General features: G+C 43.7%; 1 protein-coding gene across 1 annotated transcript; it reads left to right on the top strand.

Moving 5' to 3' along the window:
• The first annotated feature begins 4,692 nt into the window (after nucleotides 1–4,692).
• NPY (neuropeptide Y) lies at nucleotides 4,693–12,358 on the top strand. Its single transcript, XM_059932754.1, has 4 exons — nucleotides 4,693–5,002; nucleotides 5,965–6,152; nucleotides 10,209–10,289; nucleotides 12,175–12,358. The coding sequence occupies exons 2-4, from the start codon at nucleotides 5,965–5,967 to the stop codon at nucleotides 12,197–12,199; spliced, it is 294 nt and encodes a 97-aa protein (XP_059788737.1). The 5' UTR covers nucleotides 4,693–5,002; the 3' UTR covers nucleotides 12,200–12,358.
• The last annotated feature ends 672 nt before the right edge of the window (nucleotides 12,359–13,030 follow it).

The following is a 13,030-nucleotide window of genomic DNA, read 5'->3' as shown; positions in this document are numbered from 1 at the left end:
AAGAAATGACAAGCAGAGTAAAACATGAAGGATAAGTGGGAGTTGGCCAGCAAAGAGTCAAGGGAAAGGAGAGTGTTCCAGGCAGAGAAAGCATATGCAAGGGCCCTTGGGCAGGAATTAGTTTGGCATATTAAGGACCCTCAAATTGTGATTCACATAAAATACTTAAGTTCTAAATCAAAGAGAGATTTCTCTTTCTATAGAGAGCCTGAGTAAATATTTTTGATTTTGTGGGCCAGAATTGCAATCTCTGTAGTACAGTCTCTGTCGTAACTTCTCAATGTTGCCTTTGTAGCAGGAAAGTGGCCTCAGACAATATGTAAATTAATGGGCATGGCTGTGTTCTAGGAAAACTTTGTTGGTGGCAGGGCTCAAACGCTGTAGTTTGCCAATCCCTGTTCTTAATTATAACAGACTCCTTTAGAACTCAGTTATAAACCTCAGTTTCATAAAAATATTTATTCTGATCAAGACATATTTATTAGGGATCTATTTAGTGCTAGGTATCATACTAGGGATACAGAAGTAAATTAAAAATGTGTTGTCCTTTCTCTTACAGAGTTAGCAGTTATTAACAAATATCAATAAAATAACTAGATAATACATCAAAATTAAACTGAAACTAAGGGCAGTTAATGAGAAGTTCAGGGTCCTCTGAGAACTTATAACAGGGGATCTAATCCAGCCCGGAGGACTAGGAAAATCTGAAGTGACATTTCAAGGTAAAACTAGAAGGATGTGTAAGTCTTGGCCAGGTAAAAAGTTGAGAGAGAGAATATCTCAGAGAGAGAACATAGCACATTGAAAACCCAAGTGGGAAAGGTTATTGAAAGGTTATTTAAGGAGCAGAAAGAAAGCCAAAGGACAGGAATGTAGGGAATGAAGGAGAAAATTAAGTTAGATAAACCGGGGCTTCCCTGGTGGCGCAGTGGTTAAGAATCCGCCTGCCAATGCAGGGGACACGGGTTAGAGCCCTGGTCCGGGAAGATCCTACATGCCGCGGAGCAACTAAGCCCGTGCGCCACGACTACTGAGCCTGCGCTTTAGAGCCCACGAGCCACAACTACTGAAGCCTGTGAGCCTAGAGCCCGTGTTCTGCAACAAGAGAGGCCACCGCAATGAGAAGCCCACACACCACAACGAAGAGTAGCCCCCGGCTCACCGCAACTAGAGAAAGCCCGTATGCAACAACGAAGACCCAACACAGCCAAAAATAAATAAATAAAATTTTTTTAAAAAGTTAGATAAACCTAGGAAGTAGGTAAGGCTCAAAATATGTGAGCCTTGCTTTTCAATTTAAGGATTCTGAAAATATTTTGGACTTCATGTGGAATTTAGGAATTAGAAAACTAGGAATTTATGTTATTGGAAGCTCTATTTTAGATAATCTAAACTTGAGGCTTGATCAAGATTTTCTGAGTTGGACATATAGCCCTGGACTCCAGATATGAGCCCTTAGCTGGAGGTAGAGATTTCAGACTCATTAGCCATGGGAATAGATGAGTTTTCTTGTTTAGTGTATGCAGAATGGAAGGGTTAAGGCTGGGGCTTGGGGTACAGAAGGAAAAGTTAGCAAAGGAGACTGTGGCCAGTTCAGAGAGCAAGGAAGTAACCCAGAGGAGACCAGTGAAGGCAACAGTGAAGGTAAGTCAGATAACTAGTAAAGGTCCTTGCAGCTTGCAATTAGGAGGGTCTTACTGATGGCAGTTTCGGTAGGTAGATTCAGACAGAACCTATATTGCTGTGGTTTCATGACCAAACCAGAGGTGACGAACAGACCATGAGCAGAAACATCTTTTTTTCCAAAGCCTTACTATGAGACTTCCACTTCTGGTTAAGAAATAAAAAGAGGAACTGGATTTGCCCTCCCATTTGAAACAACTGAAACACCAGACAAAAATACCTGAAACAACACCCGAAACCTTCGACATTGGGCAGCAAAGGACAGTGATCTCTTAGAGATGGGAAACAATTGAGGGGAGCCCTACAATTGTCTCAGCCCACTGCCTGAAGAAATTATCCAGGTTGCAGTGCAGAGGGAGGAATTGAAACAGCTGAAGTTCATGCATAGAGCACCAGATAAGAGAGAGAACACTCGGGATCTTCAGAGTGTCCAGCTAAAATACTTAGTGGACTGCTGATTAGATCGTGCACATGAAGAACCCACCTGAGACCAGGAAAAGAACTGCACAAAAGGATGAGAGGAAATAGTGTCCAGTGCTCACAAACAGCTGATAGTTCCAACAGCCAGAGGGGAAAACTTCACAATTCAGGGGGCATCAGCTATCAGTTAAAGTAAGAAGAAGGTGCTTGCCTCAGAGTGGGGAAAATTAAATCCAGACTAAAGCCACCTCTGGGCCCACCTTAAAAATCTTAGATGCAAGACCGGAATGGATCAAACTACTCCCAACTTTTTAAACTGTGTCCCAGGACAAAGTTCAAAAATAGTTTTAGGACTACAGAAACATCCAACAGACAACAAGGTAAAATTTACGATGCCTGACATCCTTTCCAAAATTATCAGGCAGACAAAGAAGGAAAATGCAAGCCATAATGAGGTGAAAATCAATCAATCCAAAGTAGCACAGAAATGACACCGATGATAAAAGTAGTAGACAAATTATTATTAATGCATATTCAAGAAGTCAGAGAAAAGATTGGACACGTTAAGACATGAAAGAAATAAAAAGGATCCAAATTGAAATTCTAGAGATAAAAGCTATATGGTCTTTGCAGTGATTAGACATTGCAGAGGAAAAGATTAGTCAACTTGAAGACATAGCAGTAGAAAGTATCCAGTAAACACACACACAGGAAAAAAGAACAAAACATATAAAAACAAACAGACCATCAGTGAACTGTGGGACAAAATACATCTACCATACGACCTAGCCATTCTGCCCCTAAGTATTTCCGCAAGAGAAATAAAAGCATATGTCCATACAAAGATTTGTAACATGTTTATAGAAAATTTATTTGTAATAGTCCAAACTGGAAACAACCCAAAGTCCATGAACAGTTGAATAGATTTTTAAGTTTAAAATATATCCATATAATGAAATACTACTGAGTAATTAAAAAATGAATTATTGATACATGCAATGACATAGGTGGATCTGAAAATAATAATAATGAAAGAAGGCAGACAAAAGAGTACATACCATGGAATTGCATTATGACGCAATTCCAGTAAATGCAAACAAATTTATAATGACAGGAGGCAGATCAATGTAGGAGGGGAGTAGGGAGAAGCAGGAGGGAGGAATTACAAAGGAACATGAGGAAATTGATTGCGGTGATGACTTCACTGTGGTGTTATTTGTGTAAGAATATACCCAATGGAATATTCTAAACATTTGTAACCTAGTATATCTTAATTGTATCTCAACAAAGCTGCTAAGAATAAACATATAAATACACGATTTTTGAAACAAAACCGTTCAGCTGCTAGAAGTGCCTCTCTTCTTATCAAGAATGGAATCAGAGTTAGAAAGTGTTCTGCTCTAACTTTACCAAAGGCTCTTTCACATAAGCATCCCTGAGCAAAGCTGAGAGCCTGGTATTGTGTTCCTGGTATATGTCGGGGTGATGGGGAAAGAGGCAGTCACCCAAGTGAAAGGGGTGTTGGTCTTCAAAATTGCTAACACAGAGACATACACACACACACACACACACTCAGGATTTGCTGCACAGTAATTGATATTTAATTCAACGCTGTCAAAACAGCACAAAAACAAAATGTCAGTTTAACAGACTCACTTGTCATTTTAGCATTAAAATAACGTGTAACTTAACGTTTTAATTCCCTAACATGCCTTTTATTCAGAAAGATTCAGACTTCTAGAAGCATTCATTCAGGGAACTTCAAGACCTAGTCCACTACATGAAATTCTGATCCTGTAAAAAGAGTTTATGCATCTTTCATATTCATTCTACAGGTTCAGTGGGATGTGCAAATTAATGGTGATTGTTTTTTTACCTGTTTCATTTCGATCAGAGCCCGCATTCTCAATCAACGTTAATTGAACCTATTTGGGACTATGCAACGGCCAGCAGATAAAAGAGAAATTGCTGTTAATTTAACTACCCGGTCGCTTTGGACCAATATTTTGCGTTCGCGCTTTAAGGGGTCTCTCCGAGCTTCAAACTATGCTCTTTTTCAGCAAACCCAGAAAGTGTCCCCCCTCTGAGGAGTTTTCAGTCGCTACACTCTTTCGGGTACCGCCCGGACGCCCAGCGTTTGGGCGAGTTCTTGGGGAGGGCTGACCTCCACGAAAAACAAGCTGGGAAAAGGGGCGAAGCCACAGAAACCTATTCGCAGCCCCTGGGAGAAGCGGGGAGTTGGGACCCTCTAGTTCTGGACTTTGGGCTGGCTCCCTGACCTGCTTTAAGCGCAGGAATATCCGGGCGCCGAGTAGTCTCGCCCGAAAGCGCGCTGGAGCAGTGTCCGCGCCCTTGCCGCACGGATCCCGGAGAGGCTTCACCAAGTAGAGGATTCGGGTACCCCCAACCCTGGCGCCCAGCTCGTTGGTAGTCCCGGTGACAGGTGACAAAGATGATCTGGGCTGCTTCTATCTCTGGCAGGAATAGATGGGGCGTGAAGGACGGCGAGGTTTGGCCGCCGCGGGAGGGCAGGAACTTTGGCGTGGTCCAGCGCCCTCGGAGCGCGCTGCCTCGCTAGCATCCTGCTAGCTCCCCCTTCCCGCGGCAGGGCCTGGCGCGGGCGAGTCCGTGTGTGGGTGGCTCCCGGAGCCGATCTCGCCCGGCAGCGGCTCTAGCCCCCTCCCCCCTCCCCCGCCAACGCGGGTGGGATGCGGCGGGGTGGGAGTCACCGAACGTGATTGCCTGAGGCCCCTCCTGCCGGGGCGAGGGAACGCCATAAAAGCCCCGTTGCGACCTGCTCCGGACACCCCATCCGCCGGCTCTCAGCCCCCGGAGAGGCGAGCCGGACTGCACAGCGCTCGCAGCCCAGCCACGCCCGCTCGCCAGCACGCCAGCCACCGTGAGTGCCACGACCCTCTTGCTTGGCGGGAGCGAAGGGAGTGCGGGCGCCTGTGAACTTGCCCGGGGCGCCGTCTCACCTTCTGCAGATCCCAGGGGTGCTGGGAGGGTCGTGCCCCGCTCCCCAACCCCTACGCGCCGGGCTCTCGGCGCTCCGACGCGCGCCAGCCGCTCTCGGCGGCTAAATTCCACTTGCTCCTTCCTGCCCCCTCTGATGGTACATCTGCCCTCTCCCCGACCCTCCTGGCTGGGTCGTCCCTCTGGGTTATCTTTAGGCGGATAAAGAGGGAGAACACGACCGCATCCCAGAGCATCTGGCAGTTTCCTCGAGGGTCGCCGCCTGGAGGGAGTTTTCCCAGGCAGCGCTCCCAGAATGAGGACTCCCCGGAGCTTGGAAGACGCGCTCCCTGCCGCCTCTCGGGATCCTTGGGATCCGATCTGAGACTGACTGGCCCGGGAGCAGTTCTCTCCCCTCTCCTCCCCGCCCCACCCCCCCGCAGTTGCCACTCCGAAGTACTACTCTCAGCCATCAAAAGTAGAGAAGAAGGAACTTCTTTGCTCTAACAGGGGCTTTGGGGAAGAGGGTGGGAAAGGGGTAAGTCCTCCACGCAGCGGCAGGAACTTCTAATCTGTTTTTTAAAGTGTTTTACGCTGGCGCCGGCGCCTCCCCCAACTCTGCGTCTCTCACCGCGGGATCTTCGGCTCTGCTACTGGACCAAAGTTGCTCAGAATTTTCGGGCGGAGCAGCGGGGCAGGGCCAGAGCAGATCTGGACCTAAATCCGCAGGGTCGTGCCCGCCACGCTCCGCTTCCCTCTGCGTGCCTGGGTCGAGCGCGGACTGGGGGTGGAGGTGGGGTAGGGGTGGTAGCAGCGGGATGGGCGCGGGGGCCAGAGGAAGGAGGTGCGGAGTGTGTATCCTCTGAACCCCTCAAGCCCCCTCCGCTGCCCCTTCGGTGTCCGCAGATGCTGGGTAGTAAGCAACTGGGGCTGTCCGGACTGACCCTCGCCCTGTCCCTGCTCGTGTGCCTGGGCGCTCTGGCCGAGGCGTACCCTTCCAAGCCCGACAACCCCGGAGAGGACGCGCCGGCGGAGGACTTGGCCAGATACTACTCGGCGCTGCGACACTACATCAATCTCATCACCAGGCAAAGGTAGGTGGGCTACGTGGGAGCGACGACTCCGGGACCAACCCGCTTTCACACCCGGAGATCGTGGGGATCTCAGAAGACAGGTACCTTTTCTTTTTCTTCTTTGTATCCCGGGGCAGGACAGTATCGGGCACATACTCAGCTATCAGTAAGTATCAGGGCACTGAGTACATTCCCTCTGCAACTACAATCACAAAATCCTGATCCCCAGACTCGGGTTCCCCAGGCTGGGTGGCTGGCCATCTCCTCTCACCCATTCCCTTATCTTTTTTGTTCTTAGAGCAGTTGGGGGTTCTGTTTGGAAACCTGGATAGGAAAGTACCCCGTGAAAGGGGTCAGGAGGTCGCCGGGGAGGTGCTGTAGGGAGAAGGGCGAGCAGGGTATCTAGAAAAACAACAGCACAAACTAAGGAGGAAACAGCTGGGTCGCCAAAGACATTGCCAGATTTTCCAGCCTGCCCAGACCGAAGTGAATGACGGTATTTAGGAAAAGACAAATAGAACTACTTTTTTCCCCTCCTGTACAGTGTTTTATTGCAGTCTCAGCCCCTCACTTGACAATTCTGCTCCTAATAAGTAGATATTTAGCAAGAAAATAGTTGATCTAACATGGCGAGACTTTTCCCATTTCATAGCAGGTGAGTTCTGAAAAGGAAATGCCCACTTGGTGCTTTTTTAAGGAGAAACTTACAGTGGTGTACTCACTCTAGGGTGAATCCAGGGATTACATGTAATCTGAGAAATTGTCCTCTTTATTCTGAACCCCCAGAAAGCTAAGATGAAAGGCCATATTTCACTCTCAACATCAAATCTTAAGCAAAAAATCAAATCCAAACTATTTTACAAATAACATAGGATTAAAATTTGTTTCCAAAATTGGTTCATCTTAGTTTTGAATCATTCAATATCTTATTTTAATTACTGAGACCAAATGACCTTAATAAGCTAAAAACAATGAGCTCTTTACAAGCATTAATGTTATTTAACATATTCAAATTATGTTTTGTAAAGTATTGTTTTTTGTTTGTTGTTTTACTATATTTCAGGGAATAGTTGGAAAGCATCCAAAGTGGGGAGAATTTATATTTCTTAATTTTTAACATTTTTTCTGTTTCATCAGAAAGCTGTTTCATCCTGAAAATCTTTTTTTAAAGTACCAATATATATAGAATCAGAAATACATGAAAGTGCCAGAATAGTATTGGTTTATGATCCCTGAAGTCAGATAATTTTCATTAGTGAGAAGCAAGAATGTCTTATATCTTAATAGACTTTTCAGAAAGTTAATTGCTTCAAATTCTTGCTTATGCCATCATACAGACCAGAGAAAAGAACTTTTACAAATTGTTTTTTTTCTTCTAGGAAAGCCTTTATTAGTTATTTAGTCTGATAATTATAGCATACAGTAAAACTTATTTTTCAAAGATGATTGCTGTAAACCTTTACTATTGTATAAAGGTTTAGTATTTCAACATGTTTTCCTAGGCATTATTTTGTTCAGTCTTTACCACAAAGCTTTGAAGTGAGTATAATTACCTCCATTTTACAGATCATGAAACTAAGAACATTTCATGACAACTTTTTTTTAGGGATGATTAAATTGGAGCCCTCCTATTGATCTTTGGATGTTGTCACCACTATCAGCATTCAATGTGATCTTCAACACCCTTGATGAGGAGAAAATAAGGGAAAGGGATGAGATTCAGGTTAGGTGGGAAGGAGCTGGTCCTGAAGCAGTTTTCTGTCTCATCTTCATATAAGTTCCATCTTAGAAACACTCAGAGGCTTATAATCTGCACCCATCACCTCCATTCTGTACTCTCATCATCTTCCCACCACACACATCCACTCATACGCACATGTTTGTATTTTTGAAAATTACATTTGTGAACATACGTTTTAATTTGGCATAAATGGTACTGTGATATCATTCTCTTTCCTCCCCTTTTCTACTCAGTTCATGTTCTAAAGCTATATGCTCCTGGTTCATTGCTTCCATAGGTGGCATCATTTATTCTAGAGCATTGATCTACCACATTTTATTTATACAGTCTCCTAGGTCAGTGATCCTCAACTAGGGCTGACTTTATGCTCTCCAAGACACTGGGCAATGTCTGGAGACATTTTCGTTTGTCATAGTGATGGGGTGGGAAGGTGCTACTGGCATCTAGTGGGTAGAGGCCAGGGAAGCTGCTAATCATCCTACAATGCCTAGGACAGCCCCTGACAACAAAGACTTATCCCGCTCAAAATGTCCACAGTGCCAAGATTGAGAAACTTAGCCCTAGACTAGAGTTTCTCCCTCTTGGTCTCTCATTGTTATCACCTGGGAGCTTTTAAAATATACTGATGCTGGGCTGTAACAGCAGCATCAGTATATTTAATGAACTCGTGAATTAAATCAGAATCTCCCCCGGGGGTGGGGGGCATGGGGCTGTGCTTTACAGTGATTTTAAAAGCTCCCCAGGTGATTCTAACATGCCGCCAGGTTTAAGAATCTTTTCCCTGGAGATGCCATCTTTGAAAGTTAAAGCATTGTGGAGAAGAAGGATAATCCAGAATTAATTAGAGATGGAAGAACAGTCATCAGTGCTGCTCTGGGTACCACTTTCTGACTGTGTAAATTCTGCTGTTACAGACTTAGGTTCTCTAATGGTAAATTGGAGAAAATATTCGCCATTTCTTCAATTCACTGGAGTATGATGAAGATAAATGAGTTAAGGTTGCCCAAGAGTTTTAGCATTAGTAAAATCAACTGATGGACAGAATAAATACATATAAGCAGCGGCCTGCAGCCTGATACTACAACTCCAGAAAATCTTTGAGGAAATCTTACAAATGATGGGGGCAGGGGAGATGGCTTTGTCTTTGCCTCCCTTGAGTTCCAGCAAAGGAGCAATAATAGGAAATCTTTCCCCAGAATTTAGATTTAATTGTGCTCAATAGGCAGTTAGCATATATCCTCCGTCAGCTTTGTTCCGCTGTTTTATCTGTCAGCTAATCAATCCACGCCAGGCTTATTTTTCATTTGTGGAAAAGAGCGGCTGCTGATGTCCAATGCCCTTTCTGAGAAAGGGAAAAATCGACTCCTCAAAAAATACAACTTGGTGTAGATTTGTCAGATCCTTTAACAGTGAGAGAGAGAGACAGACAGACAGACTAGTGCCCTCACTTACCTGGAGCCAGCAGCATATACTACCCTGGCAGGAAAACATAACCTTGAATTCATGTATTGTCCTATCCATATCCTGCTGTGGGAGAAAAGAGACCAAGAACATTTCCATGGACCAGAAGGATTCCTTCATATTTTCAGGGCAGATTAAAATCACAGCATGAGAGAAGGCTTTTAGCTTTAGGCACCCCAAATAAATATGGACTCAGGATCTGTTGACAGCTGTGAGAATGGGTGCATTTCAACAGCAGTAATGTGCATTCTTGTGTATCGCTCTGTCACTTTCAAAGCATTGTGACTTACATTGGATATTCATCAAGACTCTAATCTAAGCAGGAGTTATGATTTTATTTTTACAAATGGGAGAGCTGAGATTCAAAGACACAGGTGAGTCTAGAACTTCAGTCTGATGAGTTTTTCATAGACCTGTTTCTGAAATATCATCTGGTCTCTTTGTTAAGATTTAAACTGATGTATATCACCAGAACTGTAAGCCAATTAGCTAATTATGGAAACATTTAAAATCATACTTCGATGTATTTTAATTTATTTCCTGTCACCTAGTTATAAAACTATACATATGTATTATTTGTGATAATATAAAAAGGCAAGAATTTGACTAGGAATTTTGGTTGGGTTATATAATCTGCTAAGTTATCTATTAAGTATTTAAGCAAAATTTAAATATATATATAATTTGAAATCATATTTATGATGTTTCTGTATCATGTATGTTTCATTCACCTAGATTACTCATTAGCGGATGATCAACTGAAAATAACTTTTATATTTAATACCACAAATCTTTTCTTTTCCTAAAGGTTTTTATGGTTCCTCCAAACTTGCTTTAAAGGACTTTTACTCTCCCCCACCCTGCTTTTTTTTTAGATACGGAAAACGATCTAGCCCTGAGACACTGATTTCAGACCTCTTGATGAGAGAAAGCACGGAAAATGTTCCCAGAACTAGGTATGAAAACGCTTGTGTGGGGACATCATTGCAGAGTTCAGATACCCAGGAGAGGGAAATCAGAGAGGGCTGCTGGGAGGAGGTGTTTGGAATGAGGTCTTCTAGACCAGGTAGGATTTGGACAGAAAGAGGGGTGGTGAACAGAGCAGGGAGGACCTTTCTCTTCACACACTCATTTGCAAATCTCTAAACTGCTGTGGGGTAATATTTTCTGGCTCAAATTATTTGATGCTCCTTTGAAATTTTAAATATGAGTGACTTTAACCTCAAATTACTCTATAGAGAATTTCTCACTGGCTTAGATTGTGGAAGCATAGGGTAAGCAGCCCATCTCTACATTGAAATGACCAACTCTCCATCTTTGGCTGAGGTCATCTTTAGTTGTTATACCCTATGTGGAGGATCTACACATCCTAGGAAATTCCCCTTCTGGTTCTCACTCCAGTCTTCCTGGTTTTACACGAAGCTGTAGATAAATCGAGGGGTACTCCTGCTTACTTTTTGACATATTTTAGTTCAACTGATGTCACATCATAATTTATCGCATTCAATGAATGAACAAGAATGACATTATTCTTAGGGCTTGTCTGGAGCCTTGGGGCTTTCTTGGAGTGTGGACCTGCCTTAGGAAGGGTGCCCTCTAACATCTAGGTGTCAAACATTGGGCTGGGGTCCTCCTGAGCGAAGACTGTGAGTGAAAAGATACCTGGTCCTCCTCCGTTTCCATAACTGGCTCTCCTGTCCCAGGCCCCCTGCCCCTACCCACCAGTAAGATCACATGGCATATGGTTTATCCAATTCTGTGCTAGCTAGTCCGCCTTAAACCCAGAGCTCTACAACATCAAGAACCAAGTTCCCCAGAAGAGGTCACTAGAACACTTGCTCAGCACATGTGACTGGCTTGTCACTCTTCATTGGGTTCTCCCTAGAGGATGAGCCAGTGACCCTCTGAGCCACCCGCCTCCCCTCCCACCCTCCCTCTGTTCTCTTGTGAAATGGCCAGCCAGGGTGAAGGTGCAAGTGTAGAGTTGTCAGGTTTGTTCTCTCTGAAGGAAACAACAATTTGGACTGAAATAAAACTCCAGTGCTCTTGTCCCTGGCGGTACCAGCCAAGACTTGAACGTCAAATGCAAGGGAAGCAGGTGGAACACTCATAAGGGTGGTTTTTAAATACTAAGCAATACATACTTTTTAATGTTTCATTGATAGGCATATGATGTTTGCCACCGTAAAAAGTTTAGGATACGCTATATCTACTTAGGGTTAGAAATATAATCATCCAGACCGATTTACAGTCTTGCTGCTGCTGTTTGTTTTGTGGCCATGCATCACACGGTTGGTGCATGAAATAGTTAATTGTACTCTGATTGACAGCCTCAATCATGTGCACTTAGAAGGAGACAGAACCTGACAGCCTTGAAGTTGCCTGTGAATGCTATTTTATTTAAAAGGGTTCTTTATAGTCTAATAGATAACACCTTACTACATAAAAAGCCGTGCAGGAAAACACAGGAAGCATATTCAGAGTTGAATAACAGTAAGGTTTTTTTTTACAGTTTCATGTGATTCCTGTAGTTTTGATCTTCAGAAATATTGAACCCTTTCTTTGGCTTCTTTGATAAATACAGAACCTTTTAAATACTCCCTCTGAGATTTGCCTGAGACTCCCGTTAACATGAGTGAAAGCTACTCAGCTGGGTCTCTGTACATTATGCCACTGTCTCCCGCTCTGATATTCTACATGGCCTCCTATTTAGAATGCCAACAGCAGACTTTTCAACAGTTTCTGATCATCTTTCAGTTCAGAACTGAATGTCTCACTCTCGCAAGGCTCCCAGGAAGTTGGGAAGCTTCTCTTACGCGCTTTGCTTCTTGTGTTTGACAGGCTGGAAGACCCTTCTATGTGGTGATGGGAAATGAAACTTGCTCTCCGGTCTTTGCCTATTTTTCAACCCCTATTTCATCCTGTAAAACTAGAGTCTGCCGGTCCTCCCAATGCATGCAGCCCCTTTGCTCACCTCTGCAGAATTTCCTTTTGTCAACATTGTATATATGTGCGTTTAAATAAAGTACCATGCATTCAAAAGTGTATGCTCCTCAATGCAAAATCTGCTGTTGCAGTAGTGAGAATTATTTGAAGTTATTCATTAAATCACAATCTCCCTCAAGTAGCAGATTCAAGGTTTGTTTCACCAATATTAAAACAGTGCCTATGGAAGATATAAAGATATGATTTATGACGACCAAGACTCAGCTGTCGGGGGGGTGTGTGTGGGTGTGTGTGAACAACAGACATATTTGGAAACACAGAGCAGGGCAATGCTAATTTCTAACAATTTACTGAACATTTTCCCCCATTCATATGGAATTCTTGCTAACCTTGTTAGCCTATGCTGTCAGCAGAAAGGACTGATGTCTAATAGAACTTTCTGCAAAATGTCCTGTATCTCCTCTGTTGAATACAGTAGTCACTAGGTACATGTGGCTTTTGAGCACTTGAATGTAGCGAGTGCAAATAAGGAGCGGAGTTTTACATTTTAGTGTATCTTAAATAGCAATGTGTCTCCAGTGGCTACCATATCAGACAGCTCAGATCTACACATTTACTTAGGCCACCACTCTTAGAATTTGAGTCATAAACAGAAACACACTGAGTAGGATGATTATCTTTTCACACAACATGGGGTATGATAATTAATTTAGCTAAAGGTTATTAAACTTCCCCCTCTCCTTCACTTATT

Source organism: Balaenoptera ricei, chromosome 9 (assembly GCF_028023285.1).
Source record: "Balaenoptera ricei isolate mBalRic1 chromosome 9, mBalRic1.hap2, whole genome shotgun sequence".
NCBI classification, from domain to species: domain Eukaryota; kingdom Metazoa; phylum Chordata; class Mammalia; order Artiodactyla; family Balaenopteridae; genus Balaenoptera; species Balaenoptera ricei.
Note: the sequence above shows the minus strand (reverse complement) of the source record. Positions and strands in the feature narration are given on the sequence as shown.